Raw genomic sequence first — 20,016 nt, forward strand, 5'->3', positions numbered from 1 at the left:
ATTGTGACAGGGCTGTACTGGCATCTAGTTATGCTTCTGCTGCTGCTTCAAGCCTGACTCCTCACATTATTTTAGGCTGTGAGGCCTCCGTCACCTGAATCAGCAGAACTTATTTCACTCTTGCTTTAAAGGGAGTAAGAACATAGTTTATTTTGGGGCAAAGATGAGTGACCAAGGTCAAGATGGGATTCACTATGGAATGACCTGCTCCATCATGAGAGAGAGTACATGCACTGGTATTGCCAAAGGGCAACAAAGAGCCATTCATCAGTGATTCAGCAAATCAGTTGTGGACTGTCAGGTAGGTGGGCAACAGGCAATGGGGAAGGAAGTCTATCTAGCGGTTTCAGACATTCGTAGAGTATGCTTAGCGTTCAGGTTGATGGAAGCTAAGCTGCTAAACTTAGCAATACCTTCTGAGAGGTTTGTCTAACAATCATGAGTGTGTTAGTCCATACACAAGGTTAAAGGTAAGTTGCCATTTATCTAAAGAACCTGATAGTCCAGAGTAATTTGGCTTTCATTCTGCAGCATTCCAGCTCCCCATCACAATGCTCTGTAGTCTCTAACAGAGAAGCAGCAGCTTTGGAAAGCTTCAGCCCCATATGGAAGAATGTGCTAAGAGCTATTCCTGCCTTCTCTGAATCCTCCTTAGGGCGTGTGTGTGTGCACGCATGCACATGCATGTGCATACATACATGTGTGTGAGGGAGAGAGCATGTGTGTGAGAGTGTGTATGTGACTGTGTGCGTGCACATGTGTGAGCGCATGTGTGTGTGCATGTGTGTGAGAGAGAGCATGTGTGCATGTGAGAGTATGTATGTATGAGTGTGTGTACGTGTGTGAGAGCATGTGTGTGTGAGTGTATGTATGAATATGTGTGTGAGAGAGAATGTGTGTGTGAGTGTGTACGTATGAGTGTGTGTGTGTGTGTGTGTGTGTGTAGTATGCCTGAGGTTTATTATTTGGGGACGATTTCAGATGTAGTAAATGACCCATCTTCCTTAAAAAACAAATTGGGACCAAAACAAGAGGAAGTCTTGTCCTGTGGGATCTGCGAGGAATAGGAAGCCTGCTGTACTTGTTCATCCTGTAGAGAAGACAGAAGTTAAATCCATTTAAAATTCAGAGCTGTCTGCAGAGTGGCCTCAGCCGCATCGGCCTGTGGTGCTGCTTCTGTTTGATTAACCCAAGACCCGGGTCTCAGAGATTTTAAACAGCTTGGGGACGAGGGCAGAACCCTGGCCAAACAGAGCATCTCTTACCCGAGGGAGCCTTGGCCACTCCCTTCCTCCTGTCACTTTTGGCTTGCTCATGTGTTCACAGAAGTGCATGTTCACAGAGGACCGAGATGAATTGCTCCGAGGCTAGAACAGAGGCGTCAAAGTTTATTCTTTGAAGTAGAAAAATCTGAGAGAGATGGAGCAAGAAGAAAGACGCGCGTGAGGCCCGTGAGGCCTGGAAATGTGGTTACAGACAAAACAGCCAACCAAAATAGAAACCTGGGGCACACAGGGATCATTTGATGCCTGTGAGAACTTGAAAACTTCAATAGATAAAACAGGCCAATTCCTAGAAAAGCACCGATAACCAGAGGTGATCCTAGAAAGAGAGCTGAAACCCATGCAGCCGTGAAAATACCCATCAGAAATGTATTTATTTATTGTTATATTGTCACATTGTGTTTTTCTTACCTTGCAAGGCTGGGGATTGAACCCAGGACTGCACATGGCAGGGAAGTGCTCTCCCACTGAGCTGTGCCCTAATCCCCAAATGAGTGCAGAGGTTTGCAGATGAGTTCTCTGTATCAGCCAGGAAGTTAACAGCTGAACTTGGCAAGTGTGTATTCTTTGGGATTAGCCCTTCCTGGTGATTACACTGGGCCAAGCTCCAAGCTCTGAGGCTCAGCTAGGACAGGTGGGTTAGGGATGACTGTGGAAGCCTGTTTCCCTGTCTAGTTTTCATTAGCGACTCTTTAGGGGCCTTTGTGATTCTGGTTCCTTAGTAGACTGGAAAGGCGTTTATTGGCTGCTTGTCCTTTTGTGGTATCATTGTTAATACATGGGGTTCTAGGCAGGAGGCCAGTATGCTTATTGTTGGAGCGACCTGACTGTTAAGAGTTCTTTGTTTAACAGTAGCCAGGGCACCTGGCAAATGGAACAGAGACCTGAGTGGTTGCCCTGGCTTGGGTCAGCTTCAGTTCCTCCTGTCTTATGGTCAGATACTGGGCAGGGGAAGTGATCATTTCTCTCTCTCCCTCCCTCCCTCCCTCCCTCCCTCCCTCCCTCCCTCCCTCCCTCCCTCCCTCCCTTCTTCCCCCTCCCTTCTTCCCTTCCTCCCTTCCTTCTTCTCTCCCTTCCTCCCAGCCCCTTGGACTTGGACTTGGATAGTCAGCTGGGGTGTGGTGGATACCAGTTCCAGCCTGGATGCTGCCTGTTTATGCACATTGTGGCAGGCATGTTATATGGGGCTCTGCCAGACTCCTAGCTCTGTGATCAAGTCCACCCATGCTGTTTGTCCCCACGTGCTCCAGCATTTGGGCAGCAGAAGCCACAGGGTCCAGTGTCTCCCGTTTGTTTTTCTGTGGTGGTTCTCAGCATTGACAGGAAGGATTCAGTGCTAGTTAGATCCACTCTCTGGGAAGGAAGCTTCACAGCATAGCCCAGGAACCTCAAGAGGTGTATGTGGACCTTAGATTCCTGACTCAGCTGTTTTGTTTCTCATCTGCCTTAAGTCTGCATGACATTTGGTGATTTTGGCCAATGTGCTATCCCTGGACAAGCTAGTCCCCTTGGTTCCCCTGATGATAGTATCTAAGCATGGTAGCCACTGATAGCATATTGTAAAACTCTCGGGTGTGTCTGGTGAGGAAGGGACTCTTGATCCCACTGGGACCTCCTGCCCTGTAGGCGAGAATTGGGTGTGTTGTTTTGAGAGTACCCGGTGATCTGGAGGGAGTTGTCAGGTCTATGGCTGCAAGCCTAGGGTCTGCTGCATGACTTGCAGAGACTGGACAACCAGTCCCGGCTGTGTTCAGTATTTATGTGAAGTAACTCGTGGAAGGGGCATGGGGTCGAGAGACTACTGGCAGGTAAGGAGTAGGTAACACAGCTTCTGGGAATGACTGCAATTTCACAATGATTAGGGAAGAGCTGGAGAAATAGGAATAGGTATTAGGAACAGGGATCTCTCCAGGCCTGAGGATAGCTACCTTCTAGCTGTGTCTTGCTGTGGCTGTCCTTCTGTGCATGCACCTCTGGTGTCTTATGTTCTCAAATCTCTTCTAAGGACACCAGTCAGAGTAGAGTAGGACCCCCACCCCAGTGACTTTGTTTTAACTTAATCACTCTTTTTTTAAAAAAAAAATAGAGCTTTTTATTTTTTCATTTTTATTAGCATTTATTTTATTAACATTTATTACAAAATAATAGATTTCACGATGGCATCTCATCCATGTATATGTTTTGGTCGTCTTTCGCCCCTATTATCAGCATCCCTTCCCAGTGCCCCAGAGTTTCCCTTCCTGTCTCCAAGCCCTCCTTCCACTTTCATGTACATCTTGATTGTTCCTTTTCTTTTAGTCATTATTGTTGCATGTATACATATGTATAAATATGGAAACACAACCTTCTGAGTCCATTGAGTGTTGTTCATATGTAATACGTGTTTAGGGTTGACCACTTGGTATTGGGCATTCAGTTAGGGAGCTCATCCCCGGGAAATACTAGCTCTCCCTCTCTCGGCAGTCATTAACTGTCTGTAGCCCTTCATCTAGGAGTAGGGTCTTGTGAGATCCCCCCTCCTTCTACGTTGGCGTGTTAACTGGTGTTTTGTTCAGGTCTTGTTTAGGTGGCTCTAATGTTGAGATTTCATAGATGCAGCTTCCCGATCCTATATAGAAGATAGAGATTCTCAGCTTTGTAGAGCCTGATCTTCAAGTAAAGTCCCATTAGGGGTCAGGATTTTACCTATGCATGTTGTGGGGGACACAGTTCCATCCGTACTCGGCAGCAAGAACAAGTCAAGTGTGTGATTCAAGAATGGGGAAAGGGTGGCTGTGAGCCTGGGTGGGTGTGTATTAGGTGGAAGGTACCCATCTTCCCCCCTCTAGAAAGCCAGGCACAAGGAGAAGAAGCAAGCCTAGACTCCCATGGAGCTGGTGGAGAAGCAGCCCGGACTGGAAATTGGCCTCTCCCTGCTGGTTCTTGCCTCTCCCTTTGGTTCTGATCAGTGTTGCACAGCAGCCTGGGAGCAGAGCCCAAGCAGGCTCACCACCCACTCTGGCTCGTGGTGGCTGCAGGTAGTTCATTAGCTGTCTCTGGCTTGGGATGCACTACATTTGGGGATAATTGCAGGTTGGGTGTACTGGGTCCTCCTCTCAGCCAGATGTTGCACACCATCAGTTGGTCATTCTAAGGGTGATCCATCCCCACCAGGGAAACTGGTCTTTCTCAGCACTCTCATGACTGCAGAAAAAGTGAGTCTTTGGTGTTTCTTAGTGTGGATTCTACCACCCCCACATAGTGACCAGCAGAGGTGGCATCTCTAGTCCTCACTAAGAAATGGATTGTAAACAGATATGATGATAAGGAAGGAAGAGAGTTCTTCTTCTGGTCTTCTTTGTCCTCTCTGCTTTCAGATTCCATGTGCAAGCTGATGACCTCAGCAGTGAACCTGAGATGCTCAGGGTGAGGACAGTGGGAGACAGACCTTGAAATGAAGACAGGAGAGTCTGACTTGGGGTTAATGAGAAGGGATGGGCATGGTGTCAGCTAGTGGGGTGAGTGGGGCATCACTGCTGAGGGTGCTCTCCAGGCCTGGGCAGTCTGGAGGGCACTGGCTGGTTGCTACAGCTATGAAGATGCTTCCACAAATGGCCAGTTGTGGAGCTCAGGAAGGCTCTAACCTCATCAGGGAGGAGAAAAGTCAATCCTGTTTGTAGGATGTGTACGGTGTGTGGGCAGCCCTTGGGCACATAGGTGGCCAGTTGGCTCAAAGGACTCCCTACATTGTAGTGGACAGAGGGCCAAGTGCCCAGCCATTGAGATCACTGGAAGGGAAGATAGGCCGTGTTGTACTGCCGACCTATGGTGACAGGGAAGCTGTGTCCGGAGCCCATGTCCTTTATGTCTCTGCATCTGGTTCTTGCCTGTCACATCACCTTCCTTCCAGTTTCAAGGGAGCTTTGAGCTTACAGCCTTGCCCTGGACCGCAACCTTGGAGTTTCTACCAGTCATAGCTGGAGAACACAGGACAAGAGGCACCTGAAGATCACTGTCATCGCCTGGGTCTTCTTCCTGGTGCCCACACAATCCACCCAGAAAGGCACTCTCGAGCCCAGCTTCCCTTCTGAGATGTAGCCACTGGTTCCCAAGGGCCCTTCTTGCTCCTCAGATGCCACTACTCAATCAGAACCCTCCAGAAACGTGTAGCTATTTAAAGCGCATTCAATTTGTTATCTTAACAAGGTAAATGGAACAATCGAGTTCTTGGTATGTGGGAAAATTTATCAAGAAAAAGGATACATTATTTTCAATAATATAGTCTGGAGTTTTAGTTTAATTTAGTCAATTTTCTTTTTATTGAGATGGGGTCTCATGCATGCTAGGCTCACCTTAAACTTGCTATGTGGCTGAGGATAACCTTGAACTTGTGATCCTCCTGCCTCCACTTCCTGAGAGCTGGGATCACAGGCCTGCAGTATTATGTGGTTCTGAGGGTGGAACCCAGTACTCTTTGTGGCTACTAGACAAGCCCTTTGCCCACTGAGCGGCATCCCCAGGCCTCAGACAGAGTTTTAAATAGACTGATTTAGTCTCACTGCACTTCTCAAACCACTACAGTTGTTATATGAAGATTAACTGAGAGTTGAAAACAATTAAATGGTTTCTTCAGTATTCATACAATTATTTTTGTTACATGGAATTATGTCTTAATGCCGTAGGTTAATGTTATTTAATATGTTTATTATAACCTTAACCTTACATATTAACTTCACTTGACATGTGCATTAAGTGTGAATTAAATTAGCCTCAATAGTATTAGTATAGAATTATGATACACTTTAATTTTGGAATTTTTTTCTTACTTCTCCAAATACCTTTCTGCCCATTAGCAGTCACACCTGTTCCAGTCCACCTGTCCCTCCACCAGATGTAGATACATTATGAATCTACTTTCTGTCTTTATGGCTTTAACTATTCTGGGCATTTCATACAAATGGAGCTGTATAGAATATGACCCTTTGTCAGGGATCAGCCCGGACCTAAACCTTTTCTCTTACCAGAGTGGAGGGGTGGAAATAAATGAGGCACAGTTTACACAACAATATTGGGAGGCAATTCGGCCCCTACAACCCTTTGTGAATGACTGCGCACCCCCAGTGTGAGGTTTTCAAGGTATGTCTAGTTGGTTATATCTTACCAGTACTACATTGCTTTTCATGGACCATGTTCTACTCCTTTGTAAAGATGATGTGGAGGGGATGGGAGGATAGATCACATTTTTATTTAATTTAATTAAAAAAAATGAGATAGGGTCTCACATAGCTCAGGCTGGACTTGAACTCATTATGTAACTGAGACTGACTTTAAACTCCTGATCCTCCTGCCTCAACCTCTTGAATGCTTGGATTGCAGGTGTGTGCCTCTATGCCTGGGCATTTCAGTTGTCCCCTCACATCTGGCAAATAGTTGGGTTGTTTCCAGGCTTTGGTTGTATTGTAAATAATAGTGCTATGCACATTGTTTAGACCTTTGTGTAGACACACCTTGTTTCTCTTGGGAAAGTGGTAGGGAAATTCTAGCCCTGTGCTAACTAGCATTTTGAGGAACTGCCAGTTTCTTTTCCAGAGTGTCCGGCCATTTCCTGTTCCCACCCGGAATGTGTGAATACACCACTTCCTCCAAGCTAGAATCTGGTTTGTCTCATTTTATTATCACGAGTGTTTATGTGCACCATGTGTGTGCCTGGTGCCTGGAGAGGTCAGCAGAGCACATTGGCTGCCTTGGAACTGTAGTTACAGATGATTGTGACCACCATGTGGATACTAGAAACAGAATTCCGATCCTCTGCAAGAGCCATGCGAGCTCTTTGCCACTGAGCTGTCTCTCCCGCCCTGTTTTAGTTTAGTGCTTTGTTTTGCTTTGTTGTTCTTTTCAAGCTGCTTTTAGATTCATGTGTAATCAAGACAGAAGACAGAGATCTTATGTGGTTTTTTCCCTTATTTCCCGATGGCACTGTTTTACTGAACTAGTACAGTGTTACAGTGGAAATGTGCCTTCAGCCACAGGCTCAAGGACCCCTCCAGAGCTACACCACCCACATTCTCAGGCTGGTACCAGGAACCTAGTCTCTATTTCTATAAATTTGTAATGTCATTGTAAAGGAAGCATCTGGTTTATGTATTCTTTTATACTGAACATAATTCTCTGGAGATTCATTTAGGTTGTTGATTATATCAGTAGTTTATTGCTAAATGGTATTCCACAGTGTGGCTGTTACCACAGTGTGTTTAACCATTCTGTCTGTGAAGGACATCCTGGTAGCATTCAGTTTATGATGATTATGTTTTGAAGACCCTGTATAAGTTTTATATGAGCATAAATATTAATTTCTCCTAGAAATAGTGCTGAGGGATGTGGTATTTACAAAAAAATATTGAAATATATCAAAAACTGTTTTCCAAAGTGGTTGAACCATAGAACGGGAAGGTTTTCAAAGTGGTGGTCTCTGAGGTAACTCTAAATGGGCTGCATACTGGTCCTTCACTAGACGTGTGACTTGCAAATATTTTCTCTTAGACTGTGGCTTGTCTTCTCATCATCTCAAGAGACTTTTGTTTTGTTTTGCTAGTGAGCAAACGTTTTACCTTTTGATAATATTAATTTATCATTTTTTCCTTGTTTTCTGGCCCATTCAAGTTCTTGACTCGATCAAAGTTTCTTTTCTTTTATTGTTCTAAGTCAAGTCTAAGAACTCTGAGCTTAGCCCTGATTCCTGAAGGTTGTCTCTGTTTTTCCAACAGACTTTCAGTTTTAGAATTAATAGATAAACCTGTGACATGTATTTCAAGGTGATATTTAAACAAGGTATGAGGGCACTTTCTTGGTTATGGGATGGCTGCTTTGCGGTTTATTAAAAACATTATCTTTTGGATTTTTGTAAACATAATCTCGGTATACTTGTTCACTTCTGGATCTTGGACTTTATTACATCATCATCAGTATTCATTCTTTCCTGGACTTTATCTTGAGTATTCTTTCTTTGTAGTAAGTCTTGGGATTGGGTAGACTAACTGATTCTATTTTTTGGTCTTTTTTCAAATGTCAGCAGTTACTTTCCTTTTGTTATCCCTACCAGTTTTGGAATGATCTCGCCTTTGTCTCCTGTAAACATCGCTTGGCTTTTGACAGCATTGGTACTGTCGTCTAGAGAGAATTTGCATCCTTACAGGGTTGAGTCTTCCCTTAAGGAGTGAAGATTGTGACTCCATTTACTTAGCTCTTCTTTGATTCTTTACTCAGAGCCTTGATTTTCAGAATACAAACTTTATTAGCTTTACATCGTGAGATTTTCCTTTTGAGCACTTGTAAGTGGTATGTGTGCACGTGTTCATTGTTACTGTGTGGAAATGTGGGAGGTTCTTGAAGCTTGGTTTGCCTATGTGACTCTTTGACATTGGTTATTTGTCCTAGGCGTATTGGTTCTGTTTTTATAGATGAGACCACCATATACTGGTGCTCCTTCTTCTATCCTTTTCTTACCTCCCCATGCTGACTAGCTTGCCAGGTGTGACGTCAGATGCAAGTAATGAGAGTCACTGCCCGATTCCTTGTTTCGGTGGAAGCGTCTGAAGTTCTCCCATTAAGTGTGGTGTGAACTGTAGGCTTTCTGGGGCTTTCCTTTGTCAATATGAGGAAGTTTTTGGCTTCTCCTTTATAAAGATTTTCACCGTAGGTAAGAGCTACATTTCATTGTTTCCTTTATCAGTACAATCTGCTATTTTCTTTCTTATCCCAGTATAGCACTGATATTTTAGTACTGAACTAGCATCTCATTCTCGGATTAGATTTCATTTGGTAGGAAATGCAGTTCGTTTATGGGTTGGAAATTGCTTGCCTCTTGGTAAGGATTCTATCCATCTCTTTTCATTTTTATTGTGTGCTTATGGCATGTGTATGTGTGTGCGTGTGTACTGCACATACCTGTGTGTGCGTGTGTACTGCACACACCTGTGCGTGTGCATGTGGAGGCCAGAGATCAATGTGTCTTTCCTCTATTGCTTTCCAATTTTGATTTTTATGTTTTAAAAAAGTAAATTATTAATTTCATTATTTTATCTTCAATTCCTCCCCTAGCCCCCTCACCAGTATTTCCCCTTTTTTGTATTTGTTTTTGCTTTTGTTTTAAATGCGCTGAGTCCGGTGCAGCTGGCATGTGTATAGGGGTGGGGCTGTCTTCTGAAACATGGGTAGTCTTCAGTCCACATCCCTGAAGAAAATTGACTCTTGCTCTCCAGCAGCCATCAATTGCCAATAGTCCCTCAGCTAAGGGTGGGACTTCATAGGTCCCTCTTCTATCCATGCTGGGATTTGGTTGCTTGATCTGTGTAGGTCTTGTGTATGCAGTCATAGCCCTTGTGAGTCCGTGTGTGTAACACCCCATGTTCAGAAAACACGATTTCTTTGCAGTCTTCCGCTCCTTCTGGTTCTGCTGTCTTTCTGCCTCCTCTTAATGATCGCCACCAACTTGAGAGGAAGGGGGTGATATAGATGTCTCATTTAGGCCTGAGAATTTTGCAGTCTCTTAGTCTTGCATGCTGACCAGTTATGAATCTCTGTAATAATAACCATATGCTGGAAAGATAGCCTTCTGTGATGAAGGCTGAGAGATGCACTAATCTATGAGTATGAAAATAAGTACTTAGGGGGCAGTTTAATTCTATTTTCATTTAGCAAATAGCAATAAGCTCTACCCTAGAGACTGATCTACTAGTCACAGATTCTTGGCCTACTTCATGGTACCAGATATGAGTTTTGTCTTGTGAAGCAGGACTTCATTCCAAGCAAAAAAAAAAAAAAAAAAAAAAATGGTTGGTTACTCCCAGGACATTCATGCCACTATTGAACCAGTGGGTGTATCATGCCAGGCCAGTCATTATCATATCTTTCAGGGTTCAAAGCCAGGTGAGATTGCCTTTCTCCCCTGGCTGCATGGAGGATGAAGCTCTCATTTCAGAAATGTATTGATTTCTCCATGTTCTGTGACTCACGTGTGTGCGATCTTCAGCACTGGGGTGTCACCATCAAGTTCTGGAGGTTAACCAAAAACAAGGGCATTAGCCTATAGTGTTTGGGGGCATCTATGGAACCTCATTGTCCCCAAAAAGAGGTATCCTAGAGCTGGCACTGGGCTTTTTATTGGACAGCCTATGATATATTTTCTCCCTGTTATGGGGAACTCCCTTTAAACTATTCTTGTATGTGTGTATATTTTAGGAAACTCCTACAGAGTATAGTTCCCTATGGCTTTTTCAAAGGGCTTTCCTGTTATACCTCTGTAGACTCCCTCGTCTCCTGACCCTCCCCCACCCTTTAATCCTTCCTGCTCCATTATTCTCCTTCCTCCCTTTTGCCACCTTAGTTCTCTCCCCGCCCCGCCCTTGAAACCTACCACCGTGGGCCCTTACCATTTTTATTTTTACTTCTGTAGATATTTCAGTTTAAATGCACATATCTAAAGGTTTGCAGCTAGCATCTCCATAGGAGAGAGAACATATGGCATTTGCCTTTCTGAGTCTCTGTTCCTTCGCTCCGAGTGGTTATTTCCAGCTCCATAGATTTGTCTGAGAAGTTCGTAATTTCGTTTTTCTTTACAGCTGAATAGCATTCCATTGTGTATCTGTGCGGCGTTTTCATCGCCCATTCACTAGTTGATGGGAATCTGGGCTTTCCATTTCCTGTCTCTTGGGAATACAGCAACAGCGAGCAAGGGTGGGCAAGTGTCTTTGTAGTAGGAGAAGAGACCCGGGAGTTGTCTAACTAGATCATATGATAGATCAATTTTTAACATTCTGAGGAACATCCACACTGATTCCCACAGCGGCTGCATTAGTCTGTGCTCCATCAGTTTGTGTTCTGAAGTTTTTATTCTGAGTCAGAATTATATCTACTTGTCCACATCTAGCTGCTTGGGAGGTTGGAAAACCCTGGCAGCCAAAAATCCTGGTGAAAATAATGCGAGCAGCGGAGCAGGTGTAACAGGGACAATCAAATGGCCACTGACGGCCAAAATTACTTCTTGCGGCCACCATGCCATGGCTCAGCGTCCTGTGTGAAGGGTTTCACGGTTCCATGCTAGAGGCCGTGTGCTGGGTCCAGCAGCTTTTCTCTCTTCCTTCCCTCTTGGTTGACACGCGTGGCCCTGGTCCACCCAGTTCCCTGGAGGGCGGTATCCCTGTGTCTGACTGCTCCAGTCCTTCGGCCTGCAAGTCTGTACTGGCAGCAACTGCAGGCAGCATAATAGTGGTCTAAGGCCTCCCTGTGGGTTTGTGGTGAGAGTGTTGTGGGACTTTTAGGGGGGGATGTGGGAGAGGGTTAACTGTGAAAGAAGGGAGTGAATGTGAGCAAGCAGCCTGCCTCTGCGTCGTCAGCTCAAGGAGTCCTCCATTTCCCCCCATGCCTCTGGGGTGCCCCGAAGAGAACAGAATCTTCCCTTTTGGGGAGCCTTTCCCATAGCCTTCTGAGTGTGCTTGTTATCTGTGTTCCCACTTGGCCTGTGCTTTTGGATCTCCGGAAGGTCCAAGATTGGTGTATTGTTACTTTCTGACATACCAATGAATATGACCCCCAGAGGTTCCTTTCAAGCCAGCCCAGTTGGTGACTGGCAGCTGCCACATCTTTGGCTGCACCCCTAGAGGGCTGTAGTGTAGGAAGGGACCTGACGACTCCTCATCATGCTCTGCCTTCTGTTCTCTAAGCAAGACGCCTTTCTGTCCCCGAGAGTAGCCTGGGCAGTGTCCTCTTTCTTTGTGACCCAACTTGTAAACAGGTGATCCTGCCTTCTCCAGCCTACCTGTCTGTGTCTGGGTCCATCAGCAAGGAGATGCATGGGAACTGGTGTGGGCTGGTGTGGGGCTGCTGCGGGTAGGTTTCTAGACAACACTAGACCGTGCTTATACATGTGGTGTTGGGTCAGGACCCTGGTGGCTTCCCTCAGATGCACAGATTAGCCCTAATCATCCTCCAGTGATGCACCTGGTTTTCTTCCTTTCACCTAACTTAAGCTTGCTTGTATTAGCAGCTTTCCGGGGTTTTCCCAGTGTACCCATTGTGCTCTGTATTCATAGGATGAGCTATGCAAATTCAATACTGTCTATTGTGTGCAACAGAAGGGCGGGACTCTTACATTACTTCCTGGAATCTTTAGGCTCTCAGGGACTGTGGCTGCCTCTTAGCTATTGCCCTGATAGTCTCTGTGGACACAGAGGCTTAGGTCCTTGAGAAAGTCACCAGGGTTGCAGTTGCCTATAGTCAGAGATGTGGTCTCTCATAGTCACCGTAGGCCGTGGTCCAGGACAGACTCAGAGATTGTCAGGGAAGGAATGCACCCCATGGCATGACTGCTACAGCTCCCCAGAAGGAGGATGGCCAGGACACTGGGCCAGACTGGAGGAGTCAGGGGTCTGCAGAAAAGCCTGCAGCCAGTCAGAGCAGGGATTGAGCCTCCTCCCTCAACCTTGTCTTCCACAGTCACAGATTGTTCTTCCCCATTCTTGTGATTTAAAGACCTTTTTCTTGGTCTTCCTTTGCAAGGCAACATGGGATAGGGCTTGAGAGGCCTGAGGAAAAAGGGGGCCTTTACACTTCAGATCCAGCACACAGCAGCACAGGCCTGGCGGGTCAGAACAAGCTGGGGCTGAGATCAGGGCAGGTCACATCTGGAAGGTGAGAGACAGAGGCCAGCTCACAGACAGGAATCCAAAGCCAGGGAGGGTGCTGGTGGGTTCGCCAGGGTGCTTCGTCCCTTCAAAACAAACCATACGCTCATTCTTTTCTCTTGGGGAGAGAAAGAAAATGCTTACCCTACACAGATCAGGGAGGCATGAGAAGACAATGGCCAAGAGAAAGGGTCAGCTTGTCTCTGAGGCTTTATCTTCCTGTAACAAGGGGTCAGACTTTATATAGACCAGTCTTAAGGACTATTTCTGGATCCTGTTGGACCAGTAGAGGGAAGGGAAGGGGACCTAGTGGGGTCTTGGTAGGAGAAGGTGCTCAAGGTGTAGGTTGGAAGAGGGCTTGGAAACGTGTCTGTGAGGTAAGGCCCATCTGTGCTGGCTTAGGCTTCTGGAGTCAATTGCTTGCTCCGTGGAAGTCCATGTTTGAGTATCGGTCCATGGGACTCCAGGGTCTGGGCAGTGCCTGCAGGCCTGGACGTGTGCTGGCTTGCCTGAGCAGGTTCCGTGGACCCCCCCCCCCACCCGCACTTAACAGTGTCTCTCCTGGGCTAGCAGGAATGGGGGATGTCCTTGCTGTCTAACAAATGATGTTTCTCCTACTCAGGAGCGGCTGCTCATGAGCCTCTTGCCCCGGAATGTCGCCATGGAGATGAAGGAAGACTTCCTAAAGCCCCCTGAGAGGATTTTCCACAAGATTTACATCCAGAGGCATGACAACGTGAGGTAGGAATGGCACGTTCAGCAGCTTACTGGGAGGGTGATAAGGTGTGTTTGGGGTGGGGATAGAGGAGCTGGGAAGTGAATGAAGAGGTGGGGAGGGAGAGAGGAGGAGGAGGAGGACAGAGGAACTAGAATATCTCTGTAGTTTAGGGGGAGAGAAGCAATATGGTTGAGAAGCGATGGGTGGGTGTCCAACAAGGAAGCTGGTCCCATGTAGAGGAGGCTGTGGCTTCTTAGGTGGCATATGCCAGTTTTCTTTCACATTTCTTCTGCCAGTACTCACACTTCCTACATTGACAGGGAGACAGAACTTCGTCCAAAGAGTGGTTTTTTTTTTTTTTTTTTTTTTTTTTTTAATCGTGGACTGGTGATTCTCCATTTCTGAATCATGGCGGAGTGTTTCTCGAGATGGGGGTCTTACCCTTCTCTTTCTTCTTCTCATCACCCCTAAGAGGTCGGAAGTGTTGTTTGTATTTTACAGGACAGGAACCCGAGCCTTCCATGTGAACCAATGTGTGTGATACGTTGGCTGAAGTTTGCTTGCCTGCTTAGAGCGATTCTGTTGAAACCGTCTGTCTTAGCGTGCTGTTTGGGATTGCCACCTTGTGAATGGCACTGGGAAGTTGGGGTGGACACACAGCACTTTCTCTTCACTTCTTCTGTACCCTTCTGGGTTTTGGTGCCCCCTGAAGACACAAAACCATGCTGAAAAACTCTCTTACAAACGTAAGAGCACAGGCCTGCTCATCCCAGATTAGTTAAGGCGTGTGAACGCATCAAGGTACAGAGCGCCTGTGGCTAATCAGCTCACAGCTCTTACTCTGTGCATACCTGTGAATTCTTTCGCTCCCTGTTGTTGTGTGGTTTTCTAGGGACAAGTGCCTTCCTCCCTCCCGCAGAGGAGGATGCTGAAGTGGTGTGGAATGGGGGCCCAGCTGTTTGGAGAGTAGCCACAGAGCCAGCATGTGAACTCTGATGGCCCCAGAATTAGGACTCAGACGCTCCTGGCTCAGTTCCTGGCTGTTTGCTATCCTCTCCCTCCCGTGAGCAGCTGGCATCACTGCCTGCCTTGTGGGAATCAGGAAATTGAGATTCAGCCATGTGAAACGAATGTGCAGGATGCCCTGGGTAGGGGGTGGAGGGCTGGACGCAGGATTAGCTGCCATTCACATTTGATGTACTTCCCTTATCGCACCTGCTGCTCCTTGTTAGAAGGAAGAGACAGAATTCAGTACCCCAGCGGCTTGCCCTGGAGGCGCGCTGGCCACCAGAACCTGGGTGGCACAGTTGAGAGCCTTCTGGTAACTTGAGGGAGTAGGCAGCCTTAGCCTTCTGCTTGCTCAACAGAGCAGAGATAAACAAATACACAAACTAGCTTTGCAGCCTCCCCGTGTCTTAGTTAAGTTTCTATCACTGTGATGAACGCCATGCCCAAAAGCTAGTTGTGGAGGATAGGGTTTGTTTGCCTTACACCTCCACCATGTAATCCATCACTGAAGGAAGTCAGGGCAAGGAGCTGATGCCGAGGCCGTGGAGAGGCGCTGCTTACTGGCCTGCTCCCCATGGCTTGCTCAACCAAGACCACAGCCCAAGAGTGGCTCTACCCACGAAGGGTTGGACCTTCCCCTTTAATCACTAATTTGGAAAATGCCCTACAGGCATGCCTGTAGCTCCATCTTATTGGGATCATTTTCTTAGTTGAGATTCCCTCCTCTCAGATGGCATTAGCTTGGGTCAAGTTGACATAAAACTGTCTTTTGTTTTTGTTTTTGTTTTATTTAGAAAAACTATCTTTTTTCATTTTATATACCAATCCCAGTTCTCACTCCCTCCCCTCCTCCCATTCCCTCTACTTTCCTCCCACCCCACCCCCATATACTCCTCGGAGAGGGTAAGGCACATTGCTTTAAGGAAGGACCAAGGCCCTCCCTACTATATCTAGGTTGAGCAAGGTGTCCATCCAAAGAGAATGAGTTCTAAAACGCCAGTACAAGCAGTAGGGATTAATCCTGGTCCCACTGCCAGCGGCCTCTCAGTCTGCTCCAGCCATATAACTGTCACCCACATTCAGAGGGACTAGTTTTGTTTTCTGTTGTTTCCTTCCCTGTCAGGCCAGAGTTGGTGAGCTCCCATTAGCTTAGGTAAGCTGTTTCAATGGGTATTCCCATCATGGTCTTGACCTTTTTGTTCAAATTCTCACTCCTCCCACTCTTCGACTGGACTCTGGGAACTCAGCCCAGTGCTTCGCTGTGGGTCTCTGCCTCTGCTTCCACCAGCTGCTGGATGAAGGTTCTATGGTGACATTTAAGATGTTCATCAATCTGACTACAGGGCAAGGCCAGTTCAGGCACCCTCTCCACTATTGCTTAGGGTTTTAGCTGGGGTCATCCTTGTGGATTCCTGGGAATTTCTCTAGTGCCAGGTTTCTTGCTAGTCCCATAATGGCTCCCTCAATCAAGATAACTCTTTCCTTGCTCTCCGTCTCTGTCGTTCCCCCATTTCGATTATCCTGTTCCCTCAAGTTCTCCTCCATCCTCCCCTTCTCCTATCCACATGCTGGGAGGGAGAAACTTCATCAGTGTGACCAGTTCCCCAGCTGCTCTGGGGCTGCCCAAACAACCGGCATCTGCAGTTCAGTCCTCAATTTCCAAGAGGTCTAACATAGTCTTGGTTTGCTGGGAAAACAGGTGGAGTTTGAGCTGGAAAATGCCACAGCTCTCATGCATGTGTCCCCTGCTCAGGACAGAATGGACCCACAGCTGCCTACTGGGGACACAGAGAGCGTCTTGACTAGAATAAGTGATGTGGTTGCTCTCTTTTGTGAGACTGCTCTCTAAAGGTTGGGAAAGAAGAGACAAGCAAAGGCGTCCCAAACAAAGGAGGAAGGTAGACCTGCAGACACACTTCTGAGAAAATGCACTTACATGGATTGCTTCACAAGAGAATAAAAATAGCTCTCATGAAGATAGAAAAGAATTGTGCACGAGGAAAATGAGAATTTCAGCAAGGAAATAGAAGCACCAAGGAGTACAAAGTCAGAAAGCTTAAGACCGTAGCGACCGAATATAAAATTCCCTAGAGAATAGGGACTCAGGCAGAAAAAAAAGATTGGTGAACTGGAAGACAGGTCCCTGGGAAGTACCAGGCAGAGGGTCAGAAAGAGGAAAGAGAATGGGAAGGAATGGAGGAAGGTTAAGGGGACTTGAGACGCCAGCGTTGGACCAAAGCACATAGGGAAGGAGAAGAGTGGTAGAGGGGACCAAAGCTTTTGTTGTTTGTTCTTTTTCTTTCTTCCCCCTCTTTTAAAGACAGAGTTTCTCTGTGTAGCCCTGATTTTCCTTGAAATCAGATTAAAGGTTTGTCCCCATCACTTTCCAGACCATAAAGCTTTTATAAAATCTTTTCTGATAGACATTTGGAGACAGAAATGGGCTTCCAGAAATAGGAAACATATATGACACCAAATATATACAGATGAACTTAAAGAAATTTACATGGTAAAATTCTGTACAGTTGAGGCAAAGTGAGAATTTTGAAAACAGCAGCAGGAAGTGCCTTCCTGTAAATAACAGAATCCCCATCAGGTTGTCTGTGGATCTTTAGGCAGAAACCGTGCAGGGCAGAGAGTGTAAGTGACATATTCCAAATATTTAAAGCACATGGCAGAAACTCCATAGACCAGAGGTGCTGCAGGCCCCCAGAAACTTGTGGTAGACAGGCAAACATGTGACACAACAGGTAAACAAATGTGAAAAAGTTTAAAGTCAGAGGTTTTTAAATAACTGTAATGGGAAAATAATATGCGATACAAGTACATGTAAATTGTGGCGAGCAGATTATGGAAGAGGTGTTAAAATGTACATTTTCTTCTGGGTGACTGAAGAGCAGTATGATATCAAGAAGTTAACCGAAACAAAAAAAAGAGAAAATAATTGCAGCATTCTAATCCAGAAAACCAACAAACAGCAGCTGAACACATAAGAGAATGCAAACAAAAGGTCCACTGGCCCAAGAGGCAGTGTGAGCCCTTCTCCATCAGTACTCTATATGTAGCTGGGGTAAAATCCCCCATCACTCAAAAGACAGAATGGTTGATGGGAACATCATCGGTCAAACAGACACAAGTCAAACCAATGACCGAGCAGTCTTACTGTACCTCGTGTGCAGGAAGCTTGCTTCATGAGGAAGCACCTCCAGCTGGAGGGGACGAGGTGGAGAAGAGCGTCTGTGTGAACGAGAACCAGGGGAGAGCAAGGGTGGCCTTGCCCTCATCAGCTCAAGTACACTCATGCCAACATGGTCAGAAGAGATGGCATTTCATCATGGTTGAGGAGCCAGTTTACAATAACAGTCATAAAAGCACACACCCAACACAAGAACACTGAAATATGCAAAGCAAGCATCCGTAGACCTGAAAGGGGAGTTGTCCGTCAAATCAATAGTAATCCACTTTCTCTGATGATAAGCAGAGCGTTCAGACAGATGGGTAAAGAGAGAGAGGAAGACGATGATAACACTGTAGATTTGGTGCCAGTAGATGAAACAGACCGGACCATCCCACTCAACAGTAGAATCTACATTCTTCTCAAGTGCCTGTGACTCTTTCTCTATCACAGAACACACAAGGTCACATAAAAAATCCCAATGAATTAGAGAGGAGTAAATCATACTTTGTTTTCTGATCTAAAAGCACTGGATTTCTTGACTACAAATTATACCACAAAGCTGTCATGATTGAAACGGTATGGCATGAAAACAAAAACTTAGACAGGATGAAATAGAATAAGGAACCCAGACGACATGTACCCAACCAGTCCTCAAGAGTGGCAAACGTGAAATAAGGGAAGGATTATCCTCAGTAGACAGTGCTCAAAAAGCCAAACATCCACACATGGAACAAGGAAATTGGGCCTTCATCTGATACCATATACACACTCAACTAAAATTGATTAGAACCTGAAATGTATAAAATCCTAGAAAGAAAAATGGGCTGAGTTCTATGACATTGTTTTTGGCAATGATTTCATAGCGGCAAGCGCAGGAGTAACTGGAATTAGATCCAGCTTGGTGATTCATCAAACTCCTGCAATCACCCAGGAGTGTGTCCTTGGGAGAAACCGCTGGGCATCAAGACTGGGACTCTCTGGCTTCAGCACCCATCCCCCGCTCTTTCTCCTTAGTTCCACAGCCTCTGGAGGCTGAGAATGTGCCCCTTCAAAGCTCTGCTGTCAGAATTGTCAGGGTAGGCTGACCTGGGGATTCCCAGGGAAGCCCTCTCATTGGCCTTTGCCAGCAGCCCTGACTCAGCCCTGCCTCAGCCACAGCCTCAGCAGCTCAGCGCCTTTGTTGGAAACAGCCCGGGGTGAACCTTCAGCATTGCAGCTGCTTCCAGCAGTGGTGACAGTTGAGGCAGGCAGGAATGTGACTGGAAACAATGAAAGGGACAGCTGGGCACTGAATGAACATGGGGTCCTGTGCAAAGGTGGGAATTTCAGAAGACCAAGCCTATGCAGAATTAGTTCGCAGATCCCCAAAGAGCATCCAAACCAGTCGTAACTGGGGCCCTCAGATGGGGATGGGTGAGACTCATTTCTAGAGTTGCTGTCTTGTGCTCTCAAATATATGGGATATGCTGCAAAAAGAATGTATGGCTCATACATGAGCAAAACAAGCAGTCAGCAGAAACTGCCCCCAAGGAAGCCTAGACATTGGGATTCTTAGATGAACACTTGAAGTCAGCGATTTTAAATGTGTTCAAAGAACAAACTGTCTGTGCAATTAAAGGACGCCATGGCGATGTTTCCTCACCAAACAGAGGATACCAACAGTGCAGACTTTTTAAAAATAACCAAATCAAATAGAACTTCTAAATTTAAGATATACAAGTGAAGTGAACATTTTCTGGAGGGGTTCAGCGGCTGACTTGAGCAGGCAGCAGGAGAATAAGAGAGCTTAATGGTAGAGCCAGGAGCGTTGCCAGGCAGCAGGAGGGTGGGGGAAAATGGAGAAATAGGAAGGGTTTCAGAGCACTGTGAGGCTTATCAACACACACGTGTTGAGATTCCCTAGACAAGGGAAAATGACAGGACCTTTGAAAGAACAATGACTAAAAATATTCCTTAAAACAACAACAACATCCCCCACCATATTAATCTATTTATCCCAGAAGCTTGATGTGTTTTAAAGTAGATAAACTCAGAGACCCACACCAAGGCATATCCTGGTCAAAGTGATGTCAGCCAGGGATGCAGGCAGAATCTGGAAGCAACAGGAGAGAGAGGGCTATCTAGAATCTTGAGTGAGATGAAGCCAGCAGGAAGGTACGTTCAAAGGCTGGA

The 20,016-nt window shown here is 46.1% G+C and overlaps 1 protein-coding gene across 1 annotated transcript in view; it reads left to right on the forward strand.

The window, feature by feature from the left end:
• Positions 1-20,016, forward strand: part of Adcy1 (adenylate cyclase 1) — a 116,395-nt gene that overhangs the window by 17,434 nt on the left and 78,945 nt on the right. Inside the window, exon 3 of the mRNA XM_038310528.1 lies at positions 13,563-13,681. Coding sequence (XP_038166456.1) covers positions 13,563-13,681 — 119 coding nt within the window. The remainder of the gene's footprint in view (positions 1-13,562; positions 13,682-20,016) is intronic.

This window comes from Arvicola amphibius, chromosome 1 (genome assembly GCF_903992535.2).
Source record: "Arvicola amphibius chromosome 1, mArvAmp1.2, whole genome shotgun sequence".
Taxonomy (NCBI): Eukaryota; Metazoa; Chordata; class Mammalia; order Rodentia; family Cricetidae; genus Arvicola; species Arvicola amphibius.